The sequence below is a fragment of the Leptonotus elevatus genome, chromosome 3, assembly GCF_054856555.1.
Source record: "Leptonotus elevatus isolate MCC_2025b chromosome 3, RoL_Lele_1.0, whole genome shotgun sequence".
Classification (NCBI taxonomy): domain Eukaryota; kingdom Metazoa; phylum Chordata; class Actinopteri; order Syngnathiformes; family Syngnathidae; genus Leptonotus; species Leptonotus elevatus.
The window spans coordinates 239852-262558 of record NC_141241.1 but is presented as its reverse complement, the minus strand read 5'-3'; the positions used below and the strand labels follow the sequence as shown (position 1 = coordinate 262558).

Sequence of the window (22707 nt, the reverse complement as noted above, 5' to 3'; positions counted from 1 at the left end):
TACAAATCTTGCGTTCTCAATGTGTGCCTTAATGTCCCGTTTTCAGTCATTCTAAGTCGCATGTTCATTTGAGTTCGTGAGCCTCGTCCTATTTTGGACTTTTGTATCTCCAAGTCGCTCAGCGAAGTCGCATCGTATGTTTGCCACGCGACGGCTCCTCTTGGATTTCTACCGTAATGTGTTTGCTGTGCCGAGGACGTGAGATGGAGTCCGGCCTTGGGCCTTGTTGGGTGGCGTTTGCATGTCCTCCCCGTGCCTCCTGTGTGGCTTTTCTGCGGGTTGGTCTGTGTGTGGCCTGCGATTGGCTGGCGACCAGTTGAGGGCGTACCGGAGCCGGCTGGGATAGGCTCCAGCACCCTGCAACCCTAAAATGTAAAAAAAAAATCATTATTATCTTTCATGAAAGGGACAGTGTGTAAAAGTGCACCACTAGATGTCACTATAGCACAGAATGCAGCCGACGCATTTGGAAGCACGTACGCTACGTGGCTTAGAGAAGCGGCGGTCGATCGTTGGTTCGACACTCGATGCCAGCACCGCCGGGGCTTCATTACGTTCGTTCGCCAACTTCTGTAGCAGGAAGATGAAAGATGTCAGCCTCTTGTAAGGTCATGTCAGGTAATTAGTGATGACGAGATCAACAATTGTGAGTACGCGTTGACGTGATGGAACGTATTGGAATGAATTATTAGTTCACCACGAGATGGCACTTAAAAGTACGCACCGTCACCTGAAACATCCTTCCATCCATCTCTTCATTGTCTTAACCGCTTTTCCTCACACAGGTTGCTGGAGCCTATCCCAGCTGGCTTCGCAGTAGGCGGGGTACGCCCACAACGGGTCGCCAGCCAATCGCAGACAAACAAACATCCACTCACAATCACACTTATGGAGAATTTGGAGCGCTCAATTAAGCTGCCGTGCATGTCTTTGGAATGTGGGCGGAGCCAGGAGTACCCGCAGAAAAGCCACACAGGAGGCACGGGGAGGACATGCAAACTCCACCCAGCAAGGCCCAAGGCCGGACTCCATCTCACGTCCTCGGCACTGTGAGGCGCACGTGCCAACCGGTCCGCCACCGTGACGCCCGCTTGAAACATATTTGTTGCATTTTGCTGCGGCTTTTACAAGAATATCAAATCGACGTCGTTTTCTTGAGTTGCTCTCAAAAACGCTTTTGTTGTTGTTGTTCTTTTGTTTGTTTGTTTGTTTTGACCTGGTTCACGTCTCGTTCCGGGATCAGCGTCATGGCTGAGGAGCACGACAATCGACATACGGAACAGAACGCGTGGAAGTTGGAATGTGTGTCACGTGCACGACCCGGAAGCGAAATGCGGAGAAAGAAAACGTCGATGGCCACTTGACTCAAGTCAGCCTTTTTGGAACCATTTCAAAGTCTGATCTGGCTGCTCAACAATCCCACTTCATGGCTGCCAACGGTTGTGTTTGTGCGCGCGCGTGAAAGTGGGTGCGCCCGTCTGTCTGTCTGGGTGCGCGTGTGCGCGTGAGAGAGAGAAAAGGGATCGAGCGGCGTGAGAGAGCAGACAGAAATTTTGTCAAGCAGCTTTTGTGTGAACACATGTTGCTTGTCCCTCGCGTGTATGTATGTGTGTGTACGCGCGCGCGTGTGCACGCGAGCGAGCGCGCGCGTGTGGGCCGTGCCATGTTTGGACCCTTGTTGGAATACTTTCGGAGGATGAGTCGCTGCTAAACGGTGAGTTTCCTGGCGAGAACGTGAGTTTCATGTGCAAACATGGGCGACACGCACACGCACACGCGCACGACGAAGCAAGTCGGCTCGTGTTTTGTGTGTGCGCTGACTGCATGATGGCGTGTTGAGCAATTTCTCGCGCCAAGTTGTTCTTTCGCTCAGCCTGCCCGGAATTGTTGGAATGTTGCGTCTTCTTTTTCCAAATCTCTCAACTTTTACTGAACAATCGCGCGCACGGCGAACGCACGCGCGCACGGGGGCCGAGCATGCGCAGTGGGGCGTGTAAAGAATGCCAGCGGGGTAATTAGCCGGAAGGGGGCGGAGCTTGTGCAGGTGGCGGCCTGTCCGTGTGCGCGCGCGCGCGTACGTTGCTTATGTTCGTGTGTGTTCGCTGCAGGCAGAGGTCAAAAGTCAAGAGGAGAAATCGGGAGTTGACGTCGTTCTTTTGGACTCGTCCAACACTCGACATGCTTGGCCATCGAGTTTGGGTTTTTGGTTTTGCGTCTGTTAGTGTGTGCGCGTGCGCGTGTCTGTCTCGTCTACTTGTGGTGGTGTTGGGGGGGGTTGGGGGTGGGGGGGGGGGTCCAACGTGTAATCGTCTTTTGCTTTCAAATGCCAGTCAAGCGTTTCGATGACGATGGCGGCCAAAAGTGGCGGCTTCCGTCGGTTTTGCTTTTCCTGCTGCGACAAGTCGAAGTTTTCACACGCACGCCTCCTCTTCATATGCAAATGAGGTGATGCCGACGTCAAAGTTCTGCTCGACTTGGTCGCGTGTTGCGACACGCAAGCAAAATCCAAACCTGGCTAACATCGTCGCTGCACAAGTTAAAAAAACAAAATCCTCAGAAAGCAAATACGACATATTGCAACGCACTTTCACCAAATTTAGGATGACAAATATGTTTATTTGGACAAAAAAAAAATTCTAACCATTACTCGTACAAGTACTCAACTCTTAAGTAGCCACCGATACAAAATATGAAGTACTGATACCACTCATACTTTTGATAACATTTGTCGGGACGTTTCGAAGAACTGCCGATCATTTCAAAGCGTCTTCATCATTTGCGGACATTTTCAGACATTTCTGAGAGACGCTGCCAACTTATCGTAAACATAATTTATTGCGTAATTCAAACGAGCATCATTGAAAATTTCCAGCATTTCAGATCTTGTGAAATTTTGGAAAACTATCGACTTCTTTGAAGACGTGCTGACGAGTTCCTTCAACTTTTTGTTCTGATTTAAAAATGGACCAAAATGTTTAACTTGAGATAAAAAATAAAAAAAAACTTTCAACATTTTGCAAATCTGAAAAGTTGTTCACTAAACACTTCAACAATAATAATTGTCAATAGCGGGTTTATTAAAAAAAAATATTTTTTTGCTGCCAACATAAATGAATATCGGCTCCAAATATCATTTGTTGTTCTTGGCTCGTCATAATCGGTATTGTTGCCCTTAAGGAAAACTTATTGGTCCGTCTTTAAACCAAAAAAGAGGATTTTCAAGAAAGACCTTTTTTCTAGTTAGCATCGTCTTCAAATTGCATGAAATCAATATCAGTTTTTTAAATTCATGATCGTTAAAGAAGTATTAGTCGCAATGACCAATAACTTGAGATAAGGCCTGGTATCGGTGTGATACCGATATCTGGTATCAGCACTCGCCCACCCGTAGACAAAATATGTGTGGAATTGACACCCCCCCCAAAAAAAACATTGAATAATGTGTCCGCCCCCAAATGCTGCAATATGCTTTCCCACCCAAAACCGGTCTTGCTCTCGGTCTTGTGCGGTCTTGACCGCAACGCGGGAACAACCTTGTGACGAACGAGCCGAGCTCGCGTTCGACGTCGCTAAGTGGCCAAAACGGGACAATTGTCTCCATGAGTGGAAATCAGATGAAGCGCTGCAAGTCGCGCCGGCGGAATCCTTCTCAGGACGCCGCCGCCGCTGCCGCCGCCGCCGCAAGTGTCCGTTCCGACCGCGCTCAACATTTTGGGGCAATCTTGTCACGCTGCAGTTGCTTTGGCAATCCTGATAAGCACAAACGTGCACAAACGTGCACAAACGTGCAGAAAACATTTTCATCTTTGCCTTGATGGACGCCTGAAAAGAAAATGGCCGCAGCGTAAGCGGACATTTTCCAGACTGCCGCTTGGCGGGCGCTCACATAAAGGTCAGCCACGTTCCAGCGTGTGTGTGTGAGGGGGCGTGGCTTAGATCATGGATGCCAATGACGGACGGCGTGGCAGGAAGCAACAAGTGAGCTTCAAAACAAAAAAAGGACAACCACAAGAGACGAGTTGTCCTGTCCCGATGTGACTTTGGAACGAGGGGAGATTTTGGTGCCGGTCGTCCCCAGCTTTCGGGTTTTCCACTTTGAAAGCTCGCACGCCCGCCGGCCTCTTCCGAGCGGCCGCGTTGATGTCAGCAGGAGTTTATTTTGCAACAACAAGAACCAAAAGGCCGGTCCACTTGGACGTCAGGCCACAAGTCGGGCAGAAATCATGTGACAGAAGCCAGAACCAAAGTGGAAGGAGCCGCGCTCGGCCATCCTGAAAGCTGACACCTTGGCCGACCCCCGTGCCCCCCCCCCCCCCCCCCCTCTCGGTCTGGGAAAGCACTCAACGGCTAAAGATGTCAAGGACCCCCTCGGGAGCCCCAACATGGCCGACCTACCTGAAGACGGCTGGCTCCGTGTTGACGTTGACGTTTGGACGCGTCTCAACTGCACTTGATTGGATTTGCAAACAAGAAAAACGCAAAAGTCGAGTGCTGCTTTTCTTCTTTTGGTGTGAGTTGACGTGTCCAAGGTGAGACGGCGCTCCATGTTGGGTTGTGCTTGTCCTCAGTCCCGGACGCCTGGTCCAGTCTTGCGGCCCCGTTTGTCTTCAGCAAGTCATGGCAAGACATGGTTTGTCCTCATGGAGGACGTTTGTCCCTCATGGAGGACGTTTGTCCCTCATGGAGGACGTTTGTCCTCATGGAGGACGTTTGTCCCTCATGGAGGACGTCTGTCCCTCATGGAGGATGTTTGTCCTCATGGAGGACGTTTGTCCTCATGGAGGACGTTTGTCCCTCATGGAGGACGTTTGTCCCTCATGGAGGACGTTTGTCCTCATGGAGGACGTCTGTCCCTCATGGAGGACGTTTGTCCTCATGGAGGACGTCTGTCCCTCATGGAGGACGTTTGTCCTCATGGAGGACGTTTGTCCTCATGGAGGACGTTTGTCCCTCATGGAGGACGTTTGTCCTCATGGAGGACGTTTGTCCCTCATGGAGGACGTTTGTCCCTCATGGAGGATGTTTGTCCTCGTGGAGGACGTTTGTTCTCATGGAGGACGTTTGTTCGTGCACACAAACTGCCGGAGGTTGGACTTTTCCAAGCAGAGCTGCCGTCCGCTTTCCTCTCGGGATCTCCTTCATGGTTGGACGTCCCTTTTGGACCGGACATTTGTCTGTGGAGGCCTTTTCGCGCTCAACCATCAACCGCGACGGTTAGGAGAAGCCGCGTCTCTTGTGCGTCTCGGGCACGATTGCGTCGGGTGGGAGGAGCAACTTGGCCAGCAAATTCCACATTTTGCTCCATTTTGTCTGCCAGCGGCCGACTTGCGTCCTCCGCCAACTGGAGACGTTTTTGCCGACGCGTCAGCGCAGCACAAGAGGAATCCTGTTGACGCGGGTCACGTGAGCTCAGCCCGAGTCTCCAGTCCGAGCACCGTCGTGGAGGCTGACCTGAAGTTCGCAAATGAGTCAAAGTCCAGCGAGCGAGCGTCTTTTTCATTTCAGCGCTCGTGCGTGCAAAACGTCTTTCTGTGAACTGGTCTGCTGCTTTTCCACCTTGGAGGGACGCGACGCCTTTTGAAGTCCGCCTCTTCCTTCAGCAACGGTCGGCGGCCGCAGAATCAAGAGCGTCTGGGGTGGCAGGATCTTGCTCAAGGGCACTAAAAGGCTGAGGACGGAATGGGCAGGCCGCTTAAGCCGCGCCCCGTCCGCCGCGCCTGACGGGCCGCCGTCCGTCCGTTTGGCAGCCCCGAAGCCGTCAAATGGCCCGAAGGCTCTCGACGGCGTTCGCGGCCGCTCCGGCATGTTTTGATTTTGTCACCATGACGACAGGTGTCAAGGTGAGACCGAGACGAAGGGAGCGAGGACAGGTGATTTCCCGCCGCCGCCCGCCGCTATTCATGCAAACCGGCAAAACCGGAACGACGGCCTGATGGATCCGTTCGCGCACAAACAAGCCGTCCTTCATCATCATCATCCTCCATTTGACATGTTGGAGCCGGGGTGGGCAAAGTGCGGCCCGCAGGCCACAAACGGTCCGTTCTTGAATCCGGCCACCGAGAGAGAAAACGAGAAGAAGAAACGAGTCACACATGTTTTGCTTTTGTGGCGCTTAAAGGACGACAGCAACGCCAAGTTGTCCTTTCTGTGCAAAACACACTCCGATTTTTCAAATCGGAAAAGATTGTTGATTTGATTCAGCGGCAACACGTGGAGGTACAAAATCGGACATTGAACCGTTGTGTGTGTGTGTGACACCGCGCATGTCAAGATGTCAAGAAGGAAATCTCGCGTAATCAAATACGATTGAAGGAAAACCAAACGAAGCCGGCAACTCGTCAATCGGCGTCAATTGCAAGCGACGGATTTTGATTTGTCAATAAAGCGATGGTGACAAAAAGGATCCGATTCATCAATGAATTGAAACAATTATTGACAGATGAAAGGATCGTGCGTGAGAAAAACAAAACAAGGCTACCAACTAACCGCCATTTGAATAACGGAGCGACAAGTGGCGACGGTGTTTGCGTGACTTTCACCTTTAACCTCCGAAGTCCGCAAACCGTATTCGATGCGCGTTTAAAATTCTTTCAATCCAAAACTTCCCAGCGGTTGAAATGTTACAAATCGCGGCTCATTGGATCCGATTCATTTTCAAAGAGCGAATGGTAGCTTGGCCGACCCACAATGCACCGCGCCGCGGCCCACAATGCACCGCGCCGCGACCCACAATGCACCGCGCCGCGACCCACAATGCACCGCGCAGCGACCCACAATGCACCGCGCCGCGACCCACAATGCACCGCGCCGCGACCCACAATGCACCGCGCCGCGACCCACAATGCACCGCGCCGCGAGATGCGCACTTCGCTACTTGTTATTAATTCAGTCGAAAACTTGACTCGACTCGGACGACGCAGTCAAACGTCTTTTGTAGCTTATGGAGTCACGATCCGGTCCAGGAGGGCCCGAGTCCGGCACGCTGTCCGGGTTTCTCTCCTCCGACGCACCCGCCGATTCAATGATCAGGATGGTTATCGGGCTCCTTCTGATTGCGTTTCGATATCAATCAGCTGTGACTTGAGCGTCATGACTTTATTGATCCCTCCGGGATGCCGTCCTTCTGGGAATTGGACTTTTCCAGCAGCAATGAGAACAGACGGGCACGCAGACAAATTGAAAAATAAGTAAAGTGCCGTTTCTGAGCAATGTAGCGCCCCCCCCCCCCCCCCCTCCAGGACCGGACTTTGACAACACCGGCTTCGAGGTTCTAGCTCGTAAATGTAACAAGTAGCAAATGTTCGTAATTTAGAACATTCTGGTGATGAAATAGCAAAATCGAATCTCATTTGAATGCTTTTGGACACGAAACAATGGCAAGAAGACGAAGTTGCTCCACACGCGTGCGATTGCGCTCGCTGTTTGCTGTTTCTACGAACACGCCGCGGTGCGACCCCCCCCCCCCCCCCCCCTGCCAGCTTGATGACTCGCCAATGACGCCCGCACGGCGCCCGGACCGCTGGCCGTCCTTTTGTTTGACGTTTGTGTTGGTCACGGACTTGATGAGTCACTGGATGGCAGCTGTTGCGCTCCGTGCTAACTTTAGCCTCCGTGCTACATCAGGCCGCCGCCGCCGCGGCGTGTTGCGCTTGATTGATTGCTACGGCTGCACAAGCTGTCGGAAGCCGGCCTGATATTTTTACCCGGCTGGATCTCGGCCGCCGGATCCGATTACCCGCGCGTCTCCATAGCGACGCCCTGCAAGCGCCCCCGCGGTCATCGGGACCGTCCGGCGTTTTGGGCGAGCAGACTGTGACGACGCCACAATGACGAGATCCACATGAAATCCATCTTCACGCATTTGATGAATTGTCAACGACATGCGCGCTGCGGGTGTTTGTCCTCATTTGTGTCTAAATGTTTGTCCTCTCGTCAGCGTGACCTCTCGTGGGCCGAGCCGGGCCGGCGTCCGCGCCCACGTGACAAGATCGGAGTGCGCCTCAGCCCTCCCGGAGATTTCTACTGCCTTTGTCCTTCCTGGCCGGCCGTCATGCGGAGCCACAGGAGGCGTCCCCGCTAGGAGTCTCTGGCATGGCCTGGCCGGACTCCGCCAACGGGGACAGACGGCATCGAGAAGTCCCCGCACTGGAACGCTGCCTCCTCGCCGCGCCGCCAGACGTCTCCTGGGAGGATGTGGTCCACCCGCACTCGGGACGCCAACCCGGGACCGCCCCGGAGGACGTCCCGCAAGCGTCTCCCAATCCTGCCGGGGACGCGGGAGTCCAGATAGAAGCTGAGCGATCGGGGGCCCACGGGCAGGGGGGGGAATCGGAGGACGGGGATCCGACAGGGATGACGCTGCCCAGATTCTCGCCTCAGAGAGGATCCTTGACCCAGTCCATCAGCATGAGGAACCGAGCCGCGCGCGCCAGTCGTCGCGCTCCTACAGGCCCACTGCCGAACAATCGGGTCGCCTCCGCTCAAGAAAAGGACAAACAGGAGAAGCTGGTGCCACCTGGTCTCACGGCGGCGAGTAGCGGCGCAAATGCGGCCCAAAGACGTAAGCGCAAGGAGGACGGGGACCAGCGCAGACAGGAAGAAGAAGAAGAAGAGGAGGAGGAAGTTTATCATATCGGAAGGTTAGCGCCTCGCGCGGAGCACAACGAGATGGCGATGGGCAGAAAGTGGAAACGGGAGGAAGGACGAGACGACAAACGAGGGGACGAGGATCGGCATGACGAGGAAGGACGAGACGAGGACCAAAGGGAGGACACGTGGCGAGGCGAGGAAAGACGAGACGACAAACGACAAGACGAACAACGGCATGAGGAGGACGGACGAAACGAGGACGGACGAGACGAGGACCGAAGGGACGACGAAAGACGGGACGACAAACGAGACGAGCAACGGCATGACGAGGACCGAAGGGATGACGAAAGACGGGACGACAAACGAGACGAGCAACGGCATGACGAGGAAGGACGAGACGAGGACCAAAGGGAGGACACGTGGCGAGGCGAGGAAAGACGAGACGACAAACGACAAGACGAACAACGGCATGAGGAGGACGGACGAGACGAGGACGGACGAAACGAGGACGGACGAGACGAGGACCGAAGGGACGACGAAAGACGGGACGACAAACGAGACGAGCAACGGCATGACGAGGACCGAAGGGATGACGAAAGACGGGACGACAAACGAGACGAGCAACGGCATGACGAGGAAGGACGAGACGAGGACCAAAGGGAGGACACGTGGCGAGGCGAGGAAAGACGAGACGACAAACGACAAGACGAACAACGGCATGAGGAGGACGGACGTGACGAGGACGGACGAGACGAGGACCGAAGGGACGACGAAAGACGGGACGACAAACGAGACGAGCAACGGCATGACGAGGACGGACGAGACGAGGACCGAAGGGACGACGAAAGACGAGACGACAAACGAGACGAGCAACGGCATGAGGAGGACGGACGAGACGAGGACGGACGAGACGACGAAAGACGAAACGACAAACGAGACGAGCAATGGCATGACGAGGACGGACGAGACGAGGACCGAAGGGACGACACATGGCAAGATGAGGAACAACGGGACGAAAATCGATGGTACGAGGAGCAACGTGAAATGGATCAACAAGACGAGGAGCCAAAGGACGACACATGGCGAGATGAGGAAGGACGAGACGGCAAACGACGGGACGAGGAACGGCTTGAAGACGGAGGACAAGACGAGGACCAAAGCGATGACAGACTAGGCGAGGAAGAACGGGACATGGATCAACAAAGAGATGAGAAACGGTGGGACGAGGAAGGACGAGATGAGGAAGGACAAGATGAGGACCCGAGGGACAACGTACGAGGGTACGAGGAGCAGCGTGACGTGGATGGACGAGACGAGGGACGGCGAGACGAGGAAGGCGTGTCGAAAGTGCAACCGCAGCAGGAAGTTGAGCCGAGAACAGCAGACTCTTATTCTGAAAAGATGTCAGCGCCACACACGCGCGCTGAAAACTCTTACTCTGAAAAGCTTCCACAACATCGACACCATGAGAAGTTTCCCGTAGAAAGTCACACTAATGGCTCTTATTGTGAAAAGCCTGCCCAACAAATACACACTCCAGGCTCTTATTGTGAAAAGTTGACGCCATACACACACAGCCAAGGCTCTTGTTCTGAAAAGGTTCCAGAACAAATACACGCTGAGGATTCTTATTTTGAAAAGCTTCCCCCACATATAGAGAATCCAGACTCTTATTCTGAAAGACTTCCAGAACAGAATCACACGCACACAAAGTCTGAAGAAGAAATACGCGCTCCAGATTGTTGTCAAAAGTTGACACATGCACACACTGACGACTCTTATTGTGAAAAGCTTCTAGAACAAATGCACAACCAGGACTCTTATTGTGAAGAGATGACGACACCACCACACACACGCACGCAATACTCTTATTCTGAAAGGCCTGCAGAACAAAGACACACTGACGACTCTTATTTTGAAGAGCTTGCAGAACAAATAGACAACGGGGACTCTTATTGTGAAAAGATGATCCACTTGTACACTACGGACCCTTGTTCTGAAAACTTCCCAGAACTCATTCACGCTGTTGAATCTTATTGTGAAAAGCTTCCAGAACAAATACACAACCCGGACTCTTTTTCTCCCAAAAATCCAGACCTAATAGATAACCGGGACTCTTCTTGTGAAGAGATGACACCACCACACACACGCACGCAATACTCTTATTCTGAAAAGCCTACAGAACATATACACACTGAGAACCCTTATTTTGAAACGCTTTCAGAAGAAATAGACAACGAGGACTGTCATTTTCAAAAGATGACTCTGCACTCTTGTTCTGAAAAATTGACACAGCAAATGTACACTACAGACTCTTATTGTGAAAAGCCTCCATTACAAATGCACGCGGAAGACTCATTTTCTGAACGTAGCTCTGCTCAATGCACTCGTGGCGGCAGCTCTTATTTTGAAAACAGCTCGGCAGTCATTTCAGTAGCCGTAGATGCGGCTAACTCTTATTGTGAAAGGCCCGCTGAATACTCTTATTGTAAAAAGCTTCCCGAACAAATAGACGACTCTTATTCTGAAAGCTGTGCTAACCGCTGTCCTGCTGACGACTCTTATTTTGAAGATTCAATATGTGTTGAAGACTCTTATTGTAAAAACGGTGTTGCACACATCAGCGCTGGTGACTCTTATTGTGAAAATCTCGCACCACACATACGCACAGAGGACTCTTATTGTGAAAGATTTTCACAACAGCTGCTCGATACGGAGGACTCTTATTGTGAAAAGCATCCACATCACATAGACGCTGAGAAGACTTCCTGTCCGACGTCCCCTTGTGAAGGCAAATGTCAGCCGGCGGACTCGCACCTAAGCCTGGTTTCCTTCCGCTCTGACTTCAGCAGGATGCTCTTGCACTCTGGAGTCGTCGCCTTGCCTGGTAAGCACGCACGCACGCACGCACGCACGCACGCACGCACGCACGCACGCACGCAAACGCATATGCACACACAAACACACACACGCTTGCCTCTTGTATGAAAGCGACCAGCGTTTTTGTCTCCCCCATGTGGCCGATGTCGTAAGTGCACCATTTGCCCCTCGGCAGGAAGTCGCGATCGAAGCGGGCGTTCCCTCCTGACGGTGGACGCCGGTGCCGACGCCGTGTGGTCCCGCCCCGAATGCCGGCCTGGCGAGCTGCTACGCCTGATGCTCTACTACGTCTACACCCTCGGGTACCGATGATGAGGATGATGAGGATGATGATGAGGAGGGGGAGGAGGGAGAGGAGGAGGATGAAGACGAAGATGAGGATAAGGATAATGAGGATGATGATGAGGATGAGGAGGAGGAGGAGGAGGAGGATGATGATAATATTGATGATGAGGATGGGGAGGATGATGATGAGGAGGAGGAGGAGGAGGAGGAGGATGAAGATGAAGATGAGGATAAGGATAATGAGGATGATGATGAGGATGAGGAGGAGGAGGAGGAGGAGGAGGAGGATGATGATAATATTGATGATGAAGATGAGGATAAGAATGATGAGGATAATGATCACAATGATGATGATGAGGAGGAGGAGAATGATGATGAGGATGATGAAGATTATGATGATGGGGAGGATGATGATGATGAGGATAAGGATGATGAGGATGATGATGATGATGATCTTGATGATGATGATGCTGATGATGATGAGGATGATGAAGATGAAGATGACTTCCTGTTTGTGTGTTTTCTTTTGCGCTCTGACTTTTCTCTCCTTTTTTGCGACTTAGCGCCGGCTCGCCCGGCGTGACGGTACTCGTGGACACCCGGCGGGCCGCGCCCTCGGCCGCCCTTTTGTCGGCTCTGGAGGCCGTGCAGGTAAGAGCGGCCCCGGCTCAGGTCACATGACTCGATTGACAACGGGTGTGCGCGCGTGTGTGCAGGAGGAGGTCCCGGGTCACGTGGGCCGCGTGTTGCTGCTGACGGACGCAAACGTTGGCGGCGCGCACGCGGACCGGCACGCGCCGGTGACGATGCCAGCCGGCGCTCAGGTGAAGCCCTCTTTTTACGGATTCATTGCTTTCATGCGTGGGAACAAATCTTTCACCCGTTTGACGTCTGCGCGTGTGCGTGCAGTTGGAGGCGGTGTCGTCGCTGGAGCGGCTCGTGGACGAGGATCAGCTTCCGCAAGCGTTGGGCGGTTCCTTGCGCTGCGGACACAGCGACTGGCTGGCCTTCCGATCGGTGAGTCGGTGCGCGCACGCCGGGGCGCGCACGCCGGGACGCGCGCACGCCGGCCAACGAACGCCACTCGGCAATCCGCAAAAAGGAAAACTGGATCGATGGCGGCCGATAAACCATTTTGAAAAACGGATGTTCGTTTGCAGCCAACGTGCTCGGGAACCCAAACGTCGACGTGATGACGCTGTCGTGTTTTTACGCAATCGCAGCTTTGGCGCTCCATGCAAGATCTTTTTTTTCCTTCTGACATAAAAACAAAAATACACAAAAAATCCATGGTGAGAAAAATTTCGAAACGTGTGCAAAGGCCTTCCGTGGTGCTTTTGTGCAATTCAAGCTCACCGCAAAAAAAGCGGCACAATTTTGCCGTCTCCGTCCAGCAAACGTGCTAACTTGCTAACGCCGGCTAGCATGACACCAACGGCCACGCAGCCCAAAATGGCCATGAGCGCAGCGGCATCGAAAACACGGCCGCCATTTTGAGCAAACGGCGCGCTTGAACAATGATTGACAGCTGTTGCGGTCCGGACCGGCCGCCACAACCAGAAAAGGCAAGCGAGGATAAAAAAAGGACTCCAGGCTAACAAGCGTAGCCAATGTAGCACTTGGAGGCTAAATGGGCAGATGCTAACTGTTAGCACACGCAACATCGGTTCGGTTCGTCTGCGCTGCTCCCGTTGAATCCCTTTGAAACGTTGAACTCCATGAAGAAGACTTCTGACGGCATAAATGAAGGCGGCCGCGGCCGATTTAGCGGCTGCGAAGTCGCTAACGTACGTAAGACTGCCAAGAAGGTTGGAAAGCGATCCGGATTGCGTTTGAAAGCACTCGCCGCCAAACATTCCACGGCCAAAAAGCAAAACTCCCGACACTTCGTGGGCAATCCAACATGTCCGCCCGCCGCACGGATTTCATGACGGATAAACGCTCGCTTTCGCCCTCCACAACATTGCAGCCCATTAACGCGGCGCCGATCGTTTCCTGCCGCAAGGGGGCGTGTTCGGAGAAAGTCACGTGACGCCAGCTTCTCAAATCTTTATCGACAAGCAAGTAACAACTGCGACATCAGTGGCATGACTTACAAACGGACTTTTCACCATTGGGCAGTTTTGCACAATGTCACACTGATTGTGTGTGCGTGTGTGTGCGTGTGTGTGCGTGTGCGCGCGTGTGCGTGTTTCAGAGGGTGGAGCAGCTGGGCAGTCAGTGTGATGATGTCATCAAGCTGCTGCAGAAGAACATCGACATCATGGAGAGCACGCGCTTGCCTGACACACAACAGGTACACACACATGCAGCATACGCACACAAAGACACACTCCGACATAAAAACCCCACAACTGACGCAAAAACGAAACGACACGCAAATGAGCCACACGCGTTTCCCAGGATGCCGAGCGGCAGCTGTCCATCTACCAGCAGTTGATGCAAGACGTCCTCGGAGACAGCCGATTGGTGCGCCTGCAGCAGGAGGGCGGAGCCTGGCTGTCGCTGCTGCGGCGGGACCTAGACCGGGACCGGGACGGCCCGCGGCGGACGGCGGCGGCGGCCGCTTGCCGTTCGTACCAGCGGGTGGACGAACTGCTCCACCGCCTGGTGGCCTTCAACAACGACAGGACGAGACAGCTCCGTCTCGCGCGAGACTTCCGACAGGTCGGCAAACTTCACGGAGAGCGCTTGGAAAACAACCAGGGCCGTGACCGATTATTGGCCGGGCCGATGACCAGCGCCGATATTCCACATACGTCAAATTGGAACATTTCGGAGAAAACGTGATTTACTGTCCAAAACATTCGGGAAGCGATTTACATTTTGAAGTTTTCGTGAAACTCATTGACTGGCAGCCATTTTGACTGAAGCAAGCCCCTTTGCTCCCGGCTGTTTTACTGGAATTTGATTGATTTTGCAAGGCCCACAAAATATTGTGTTCTATTGTCATCGAAACATGGAACATACCAAAAGATTCGAGTCAGGAAAAATATTTCAATCTGTTTCCGTTTTGCAGCGATGAGCATTAGAATATAGTTTCATCATAATTCACGTTAGCGTTGAAAACACTGGCAAAAAGATTTTTTGCAATATGGGCCTGGTTGATCTCTTATACTCTGCTGCCACCTGCTGGCCGTTTTTGAAATAACGCCCATTGCTTCAAGCGTTCTCTTCAGTTGAGCGGCTGCAGCCAAGCCTTCTTTATGCTCGCGCATAAAAAAACATAAACAAATGTCAAAATCCGTCTTTGAGACCCGTTTAAAATAGAACGTATTTATACGTTTTGGGCAGCAAATGAGTTAAAGATCATTTCAACAGAGTTCAATATTTGAATTTGTATTTTTTTACATTTTGATGGCATTATTTTCCTTTTTGAGCGAATATCGATTATCGGCATGATTACTAATAATCGGTGTCGGCCCTGAAAAATCACATTCTCACACGCACAAATGTCGGCACTCTCACGTTTTGGCTTGTTGTGTGTGCGTGTGTTCCAGGTGAGCTCGTGGATGGAGGGGGAGGGCCAGACGCAGCTCAGGTGTCTGGACCAATCGGAGGACTCGCTGGAGGCGCTCGGCCGCAAGCAGCGGGACTTCAAAGACTTCTACTGCTCGGCATGCGTGCGTCACGTTTTCAACATTTCTCAACAATTGCCGGACATTTTTGAAATATTTCAAGCAAAAACATTTTGTGCTCGTCACGAACGCTGAAATGTAGAAAGTCGTCACGTGCTCCAAAATGTCGACCTTGGCGCGCGTGTGCGTGCAGGCTCGGTGCAAGGAAGGCGAGGCGGCGCTGCGGCGCCTGGAGCGCCGGTGCGAGGCGTGGCCTTGGGACGCGGACTCCTACCGGGCGCAAGTGGGCCCCTTGCGGGATCAGCTGGACCGGTTCTGGCAACGCGTGGCCACCGTCGGACGCAACATCCGCAAGCGCCTGGCGCTCTACCGCTTCCTCGATCGCGTAAGCGCCTCACACACGCGCACTCATTTGCGTGCGTGTGCGTTTACGTGCTGAACACGTGCGCGTGTGCAGGCGTACGCTTGGGCCATCGAGGGGCGCCACCGTCTGGCCGCCATGGCGGTGAAGGTCAACATGTTGCCGGAAGAGTGCCTTGCGGCCGTGGCGTCCTTGGAGGAGCACCGGCGCCGGCACCCTCCCATCCCCGAGATGGCCTTCCAGGAAATGATGTCGCTGGCCGACGAGCTGCGGGACGAGCGCGGCGCGCGGCAGCTGGGCTTTGCCCGCGCCACGTGCCGGGAGGCGCTCGCCATGTTCGACAAGAAGATGGCCGACGCGCGGCTGGCCGGAGACTCGGCGCGCCGGCGGCGCTCGCGCTTAAGCTCCGCCTCCACGGAGACGCTGTCGGGGGCCCCGCCGGACGGCCCCCCCTCGGCCCCCGTCGACCCTCAGCGCACGCCCCTCCTCCGCCGCCTGTTTGGCGGCGAGCCCGCCAGGCCCCGCCTGCACTCGTGCGCCGTCTCCGCCCCCGCCTCTTTCCCCCGCCTGCTTCGTAAAACTCAGAGCTTCGACTGTCCCTCCTCCGGGGCGGCGGCGGCGGCGGCCCGAGCCCTCAGCGAGCCGGCGCGCAGAGGAAACACGGGCGTGTTCATCCGAGGTTTGGAGGTCAGCAGCGCGGAGGCGGCCGACCGCACCCTCTGCGCCCGGACGCCCGCCCCCGCCTGGGCGGAGCGCGGCCGGCGTGGCCCCGGGACGCCGGGCGCCGAGAGTCCGGCGACGGCGGAAGGACGAGGTGATGGAAGGTGGGTTGTTGCCGCGGGAGCAGACGGTTGCTTCGGTCGTCATGGTAACACGCAGCGGACGTTGTCAAGTTGCCGCGGTAACGCAAGGAAATGTCGTCCGTTGGCGGTTGCTATGGTAACCCAGCCCAACCGTTTGTGCGGCCCGATTCAGCCGCTCCTCGGCGCCACGGGAGCCGACGTCGGGCGCCGACATACCGACTGAAAGCGCGTTTTGTGTCCGCGCAGGAAGTTGCGTCACATCGTGGAGGAAATGGTGACGACGGAGCGCGAGTACGTGCGCTCGCTGCGCTACGTGACGGACCACTACTTCCCCGAGATGGAGCGCGCCGACCTGCCGCAGGACCTGCGCGGCAAACGCGCGGTGGTCTTCGGGAACCTGGAGAAGCTTCTGGACTTCCACGCTCACTTCTTCCTCAAAGAACTGGAGGCCTGCTGGAAACATCCGCTCCGAGTGGCGCCGTGCTTCCTCAGACACGTACGCCGCGCTCGCTAACCGCTTGCCGTTCCCGCCGCGCTCGCTAACCGCTAACATACGCTTGACTTCAACTTACGAGCGCAAGCGAGTTCTGAGAGGCTGCAAGTCAAATTCGGAGCGATTACGGCGAGAAAAGAAAATCCAAAAAACGGGGGGGGGGCAATTAGCTGATCGAATGGATCGATCATCAACTGTAAAAAGATGCGTTAGTCCTGGTTTTCATGTTGATGATTTTTCCCAATGAGGAAACTGATCAACTCATCAAATTCTCACACGGCGTATTTTCAGGTCGAACACAGAAGCGAGTTGCACTAAAAATCGCTTTTGTTGTAGCGCTTTTTTTTCTGTTTCTGTTTTTGTTGTTTTATGGATAGTTTTTGTCAGATTTTATTTTTTTTGCTTTTTAGATTATTTTTTAGATTTTTTCTGTTTTTTCAGATTTTTTTGCTCTTTGGAATTTTTTTTAAAAATTCATTTTCTTCTGTTTTCTTGATTATTTTTTATGACAATTTTTTCTGCCCCAAATTATTTTTTCTTTTTTTATTCCATAAAAGTGTAAAAAGAAATATTGAGGGAGGGGGGATTGAAAAATGTCCTCAGGAAATCAGGACTCCCAATGTAAGCTACTGGTGAGCTATTTTGGGAACAAGAGCGCGGGCGACTCCTGCGGTCCTCGAAGGCACCGCCGACTCCTTCCGGCGAAAGGCATAACGTTTCCCGTCTTCACAGAAATGACATTTACATTTCAATCCGTTTTTTATGCAGTATCTTTTTCTTTTAATGAACGTTGATGGTGAAGGTGCAAGAAAAGGTACACGGAGGAGTTGTTGAGACGTGGTGGGAACGTTGAGGTTCATCTCTCACCTGCGACGTCTTCTCACCTGGCGTGGACGTCAAAATGCGTTACAAAATGGCCGTCCCGTCCCGCTGAAATCGGCGCAGCTTCTCTTCTCTGACCGCTAACAACTTCCTGTCATGTGGTTTCCGGGACGTAAGACTGTTGTTGGTTGCGGTGGCTGGAATGTAAAAAAAAATCTTACTAATGAGACACAAACGTTTTTCAAGTCAAGTCCATCAGAATCTGCTTTTCCTGTTGGCCAACATGGAACGACATGCGTGTCACTTACATCACATCAGCATTCTATTGGTTGACAACGTATGTGTGTGCGTGTGCGTGCGTGCGTGTGTGTGTGCGTGCGCGCGCGTGTGCGTAGCAGGAGCAGTTCGGCCTGTACGCGCTGTACAGTAAGAACAAGCCCAAGTCGGACGCGCTGCTGGCCAGTCACGGCCTCGCCTTCTTCAAGGTGAAGCCACGCCCACCGTGACGCGACACGTCCCTCCGCGTGTTGTTGACGTGCGCGTGCGTGTGCGTGTGCGCAGAGAAAGCAGCGCGAGCTGGACGACAAGATGGACTTGTGCTCGTACCTGCTGAAGCCGGTTCAGCGCATGAGCAAGTACGCGCTGCTGCTGGATGACCTCATCAAGGAGGTGGGCGTCGGCCAAGAGGCGGAGCTGACCTCGCTGCGGACGGCCGTCGCCACCGTCAAGTTCCAGCTGCGCCACGGCAACGACCTCCTGGCCATGGACGCCATCCGACATTGCGACGTACGTCCGCTTTTCCTCAGTCGCCGGCGCAGATGAGACGAGCTTGTGCGGGTGGCGATTAACAGGCCCCGCCCCCCCGCACGCTCCGCAGGTCAACCTGAAGGAGCAGGGCCGGCTGCTGCGCCAGGACCAGTTCACCGTCTGGAGCGGAAGGCGAAGGTGCGACAGGCGCGTCTTCCTGTTTGACGAGCTGCTGCTCCTCAGCAAAGCCAAGATGGTGGACGGAGGCCTCGACGTCTTCCAGTACAAACGATCCTTCAAGGTGCGCGCTTGACGAACGTGCGCTCGTCCGTTTGTCCGTCCGTCCGTCCGTCCGTCCGTCCGTCCGTCCGTCCGTCTGTCCGTCTGTCTGTCCGCCTGCGTCCTCTCGCTTTGCATTCCCACTTTCCCCGCTCATCTGAATGTATGACTGGACGGCCCGTGCACGCCCGCGCAAGCCGTTGAAGCCACAGGGCGGCCATCTTGCTCCTCCCATCTTGCCAGCACACAGATGAGACATATCCAGCTCGTAGGCAGTTAGTAGAGAGCCGTATGTTATTTTTTTCCTTTTCCCAATATTGGATTTGGCAAAGGCATCTTTTGTAGAATTACAAATATAATTCTTGAATACAAACTAGACAAGTTTCCTCCTGTAAACATCATTATTAAGTGTATAATTCATACACGTGTTTAAGGCAAGTCCTCTTGTTGATTTTGAACAAATTAAAACGGTGATCACTCACGCTCTTTCTACTAAGCACCATTTCAAATGTTCTCCAATTTCCATTCTGTAAATGAATAGGATGGAGGTCGAGAAAGGTTTCTTGGGAGGAGCAATATGGCGTCCGGCGGCTTCAAAAGTCTTGGCCTCTGGGCTATCCAGTTCTCACTTCCAGCTCCATTTTGATCTCACGTCACGCATCTGACTTCCTGTTGTCCGCTTTTTGGCCTTCTTGCGTCGGCCATGACAAATCGCAACTTTTCAAGCGAGCCCGTTTGGATTGGAACGAAAGTCGGTGAACGACACCAAAAGGGAGCCGGCCGACGTTTGGTGCAAAAAGGGGCGTGGCCCCCTCCCTTTGAAGTCTCCCGTCTCAGGAAGGCGGCGCTGGCTCAATGTTCACCAAACAGCCTTTCAACAAGGATTCCAAATCATGGAGTGACCTCTCGATTGGACCTTGAAATTGACCTTGTGGATCATGTGACCGCGACGCCATTTTTCATGAAATGTCATCTTTCTTGTTCTCGAAAACACATCAACGCTTCAGATATTTGTTTGCGAATGAAAAAGGAGTCTCCACGACCTCATTGCATGAATGTGCGTGGTCACGTGCTCCACAAGGTCAGTTTCAAGGTCAAAAGGTCAAGCAAGTCAAATCTTTTTGAAAATGTCCACGTTTAGCTCCCAGACGTCCAATTTGAGATTTGGTGTTTGCTTCCAATCCAAATGTGTCTGATGTCCGATTCGGCCCCGCCCACCCTCTTGTCCCTTCCTCCGTCCAACGACATCAGTCCTGTCCCACGCATCACGTAACACGCACACTCGTCTCAGCTCGCTTCAAGCAAGTTGGTGATTGGCTGAGACGTGGCTGGGAAAATATCCCAAGATGCATTTGGTACGGCAGCGGCGAGCAATCGACCAATGACAGAAATCCGCCATATTTCTTCTCGCTTGGCGTCAGACTTCGGACTTGGGCCTGACCGAGTCCAGGGGGGACGACGGCCTCCGCTTTGAGATTTGGTTCCGGAGGAGGACGTCCAACAACCAGACGCTGACACTGCAGGCCGCCAGCGCCGACGTGAAGAGCGCCTGGACGCGCCAGCTCGCCAGCATCCTGTGGACGCAGGCCAGCCGCAACAAAGGTGAGTCGCGACACGTGACACGCGCACGGCCAGTGTGAGTGAGCGTGTGTGCGTGTGTGTGTGCGCAGAGGCGCGTCTGAAGGAGATGCTGTCCATGGGGGTGGGCAGCAAGCCTTATTTGGACATCCAGCCCAGCGCCGCCGCCATCAGCGACCGAGCCGTTCACCACGTCAGCAAGATGCGAGGTACGGCGTCCGCTCAAGTTGAGCGCTCATTCGCGTTCGCCGCCATTTTTCTGTGTCCGGAGGGCCGCGCCCAAACATTATTCCGCCGTGAATCGGATGCAACAACAACACAAACGTTTTCCCATTTGCAAGCCTTGCAATTCCTTTTCTCGATGCGCTTCTCCGAGCGTCCAAACTTTTTGGGGCCAATTTTGTGCCCTTTTTGAATTTCTAGCGTTTCCATTCCGTTTCATTTTGTCTTTTTTTCTCTAAAACGCCACCGAAAATGAGGAGTGGACGGAGCGCCACCTGGTGTCGGTATCCCGAACAAAAAGCGCTGATGTGGGCTTGCTGCGTTAAAACGGCGACAAATGTGCCGATCGTGTCCATCTTGTCTGAATTTGAATGTGTGCAAATGCGGAAGTGTCCGCCGTCTCCTTTTTCTTCCCTCATCAGGACGAGTTTTGCTTTCGCCAACCGATCCAAGCAAACACGTTGAATTTTGCAAATCTCCTCTCAATGTCCACTTGACGGCTCTTTCGTCCGCTCCTTCATAAATTCCCACTTTCAGTTCTTGCCATGTGACATTTTTCAGAGTTGAACGTCCCGTCATGTCCAAACATTTTGTCTAAAAGAGGTTTTTTGAAAACTGGCGAAATGACAGGAAGTGATTTTTGCCCGCGCCGTTGCCGTCGCAGGTGCCAGGACGCGAGCGTCCATCGCCGTCTCGGCCTCCGATCGCGCCGACCCTTTCCGGCGGGCGGCGGAGACCTCCGACCCCTCGTCCGCCGGCCTGCTGGGCTCCCTGGACCTGCACGTCTTCCGCTACCGGCCGCCGGGGGGCGACGTGGCGCCGCCGTGCACGGAGGAAGACGAGCGGGAGCGCGACACCGCCAGCCAGCCCTCCGTCAGTACGTTCCGCGCACGCGCGCGACACTTCCTGTTTGACAGCTGCGCTCGCTCGGCTGTCGGCTTTTTCAAAAGAAACGTCACGTGTCGCTTTTGTTTGATGTGTGCCGCCATTTTCAATCAACTTTCGAGCACACGTCTCTTTTTGACCTTTGAGGCTAGATTTCAGGATGAAGATGAAATGCACTTTGACCTTTGCAGGTCAACGTGGTCATTTCAAATTGGCACCGACTTAAATTGATGATGGTTCCATTCCGGGTTTGGAACGTAACTGGCAAATCCTGGAAAATCTGCAAAAATGTTGCTCAGCGTTTTCCAAAGATTTTTGCAAATGTCTGATTTTTTGGGGGGGGGGGGGGGGGGGGACAAAAAACACGTCAGCTGTCCGCCATTTTGGAGAGCAATAGAAATTGGAGCAGATTTGCTTTTGGCAGGCTGAAAGTCCAACGATTGTTTTTGTGTAGAAGAAAAAACACACACAAGGGAAAACATGGGAATACGATTGTTTTGTTTGCAAGACACAAAACGGACTCCGTCGGTCACCTGAAATGAAAGTGAAAGTTATCACAACTGGTTTTGCTGCGGCACACCTAACGAGGTCTCTCGCGTGGTCCCGGCAGCCACCGAAAGTTCGGGCTCGTCGTCCCGCTGCCTGTCGGGGTCGACCGGCTCCGACTCCGGCTGCGTCTCTTCCCGCCCGCGAGAGCCGAGCCCCGCCTCCTCGGGCTCCTCCCACAAAGCGGTGAGTACGCGCACGCTTCCCATCGGAGTCACGTGACTTGCTGAAACGGCCGCTCACTCTCAGGGGGCGGAGCCCGTCGTGGTCCCGGCCACCGACGTGTGAGCGGCGGTCGCCCATCCACTCGGACACTCGGGGCGCTTCCTGTGGACGGCGCGGGCTGTTGCCACGGCGACCAACACGATGCCGCTTTTGTCGGATGCCTTTTTCCTACGTTACATCTGATAGCACTTTTCTCCACATGTAAAAGTAAGAAATAAAAAAATGTACAAACTTTCTGGCGTGTGTTGTTGCTTGTCAGTGACTATCAGTAAAAGGCCGACGTGTTTACCAAGCGTGAGACGGTTCGAATTCCTCAAGTTGTCACAAACAAGATTATTATGGAAAAACAACACTTCAAGATTTCCAGTCGGGATGGGCGAAGGGGCGAGTATTGACACCAGATTTCAAGGTATC

General features: G+C 53.6%; 1 protein-coding gene across 3 annotated transcripts; it reads left to right on the top strand.

Moving 5' to 3' along the window:
* The first annotated feature begins 1130 nt into the window (after positions 1 to 1130).
* On the top strand, positions 1131 to 22528 carry LOC147176506 (uncharacterized). Of its 3 annotated transcripts, none has more exons than XM_086071352.1 (20): positions 1131 to 1714; positions 7937 to 11476; positions 11645 to 11771; positions 12318 to 12405; positions 12471 to 12578; positions 12664 to 12771; positions 13952 to 14050; positions 14158 to 14421; positions 15255 to 15377; positions 15526 to 15717; positions 15790 to 16517; positions 16743 to 16992; positions 18210 to 18296; positions 18373 to 18597; positions 18689 to 18859; positions 20259 to 20439; positions 20508 to 20624; positions 21302 to 21514; positions 22133 to 22254; positions 22318 to 22528. In XM_086071352.1, the coding sequence occupies exons 2-20, from the start codon at positions 8092 to 8094 to the stop codon at positions 22354 to 22356; spliced, it is 6627 nt and encodes a 2208-aa protein (XP_085927478.1). In that variant the 5' UTR covers positions 1131 to 1714; positions 7937 to 8091; the 3' UTR covers positions 22357 to 22528. The 3 variants fall into 3 exon arrangements, with proteins under 3 accessions (XP_085927478.1, XP_085927475.1, XP_085927477.1); XM_086071349.1 differs by having other exon boundaries at positions 1132 to 1714; positions 18207 to 18296; XM_086071351.1 differs by lacking the exon at positions 1131 to 1714 and having other exon boundaries at positions 7468 to 11476; positions 18207 to 18296.
* Positions 22529 to 22707: the final 179 nt, after the last annotated feature.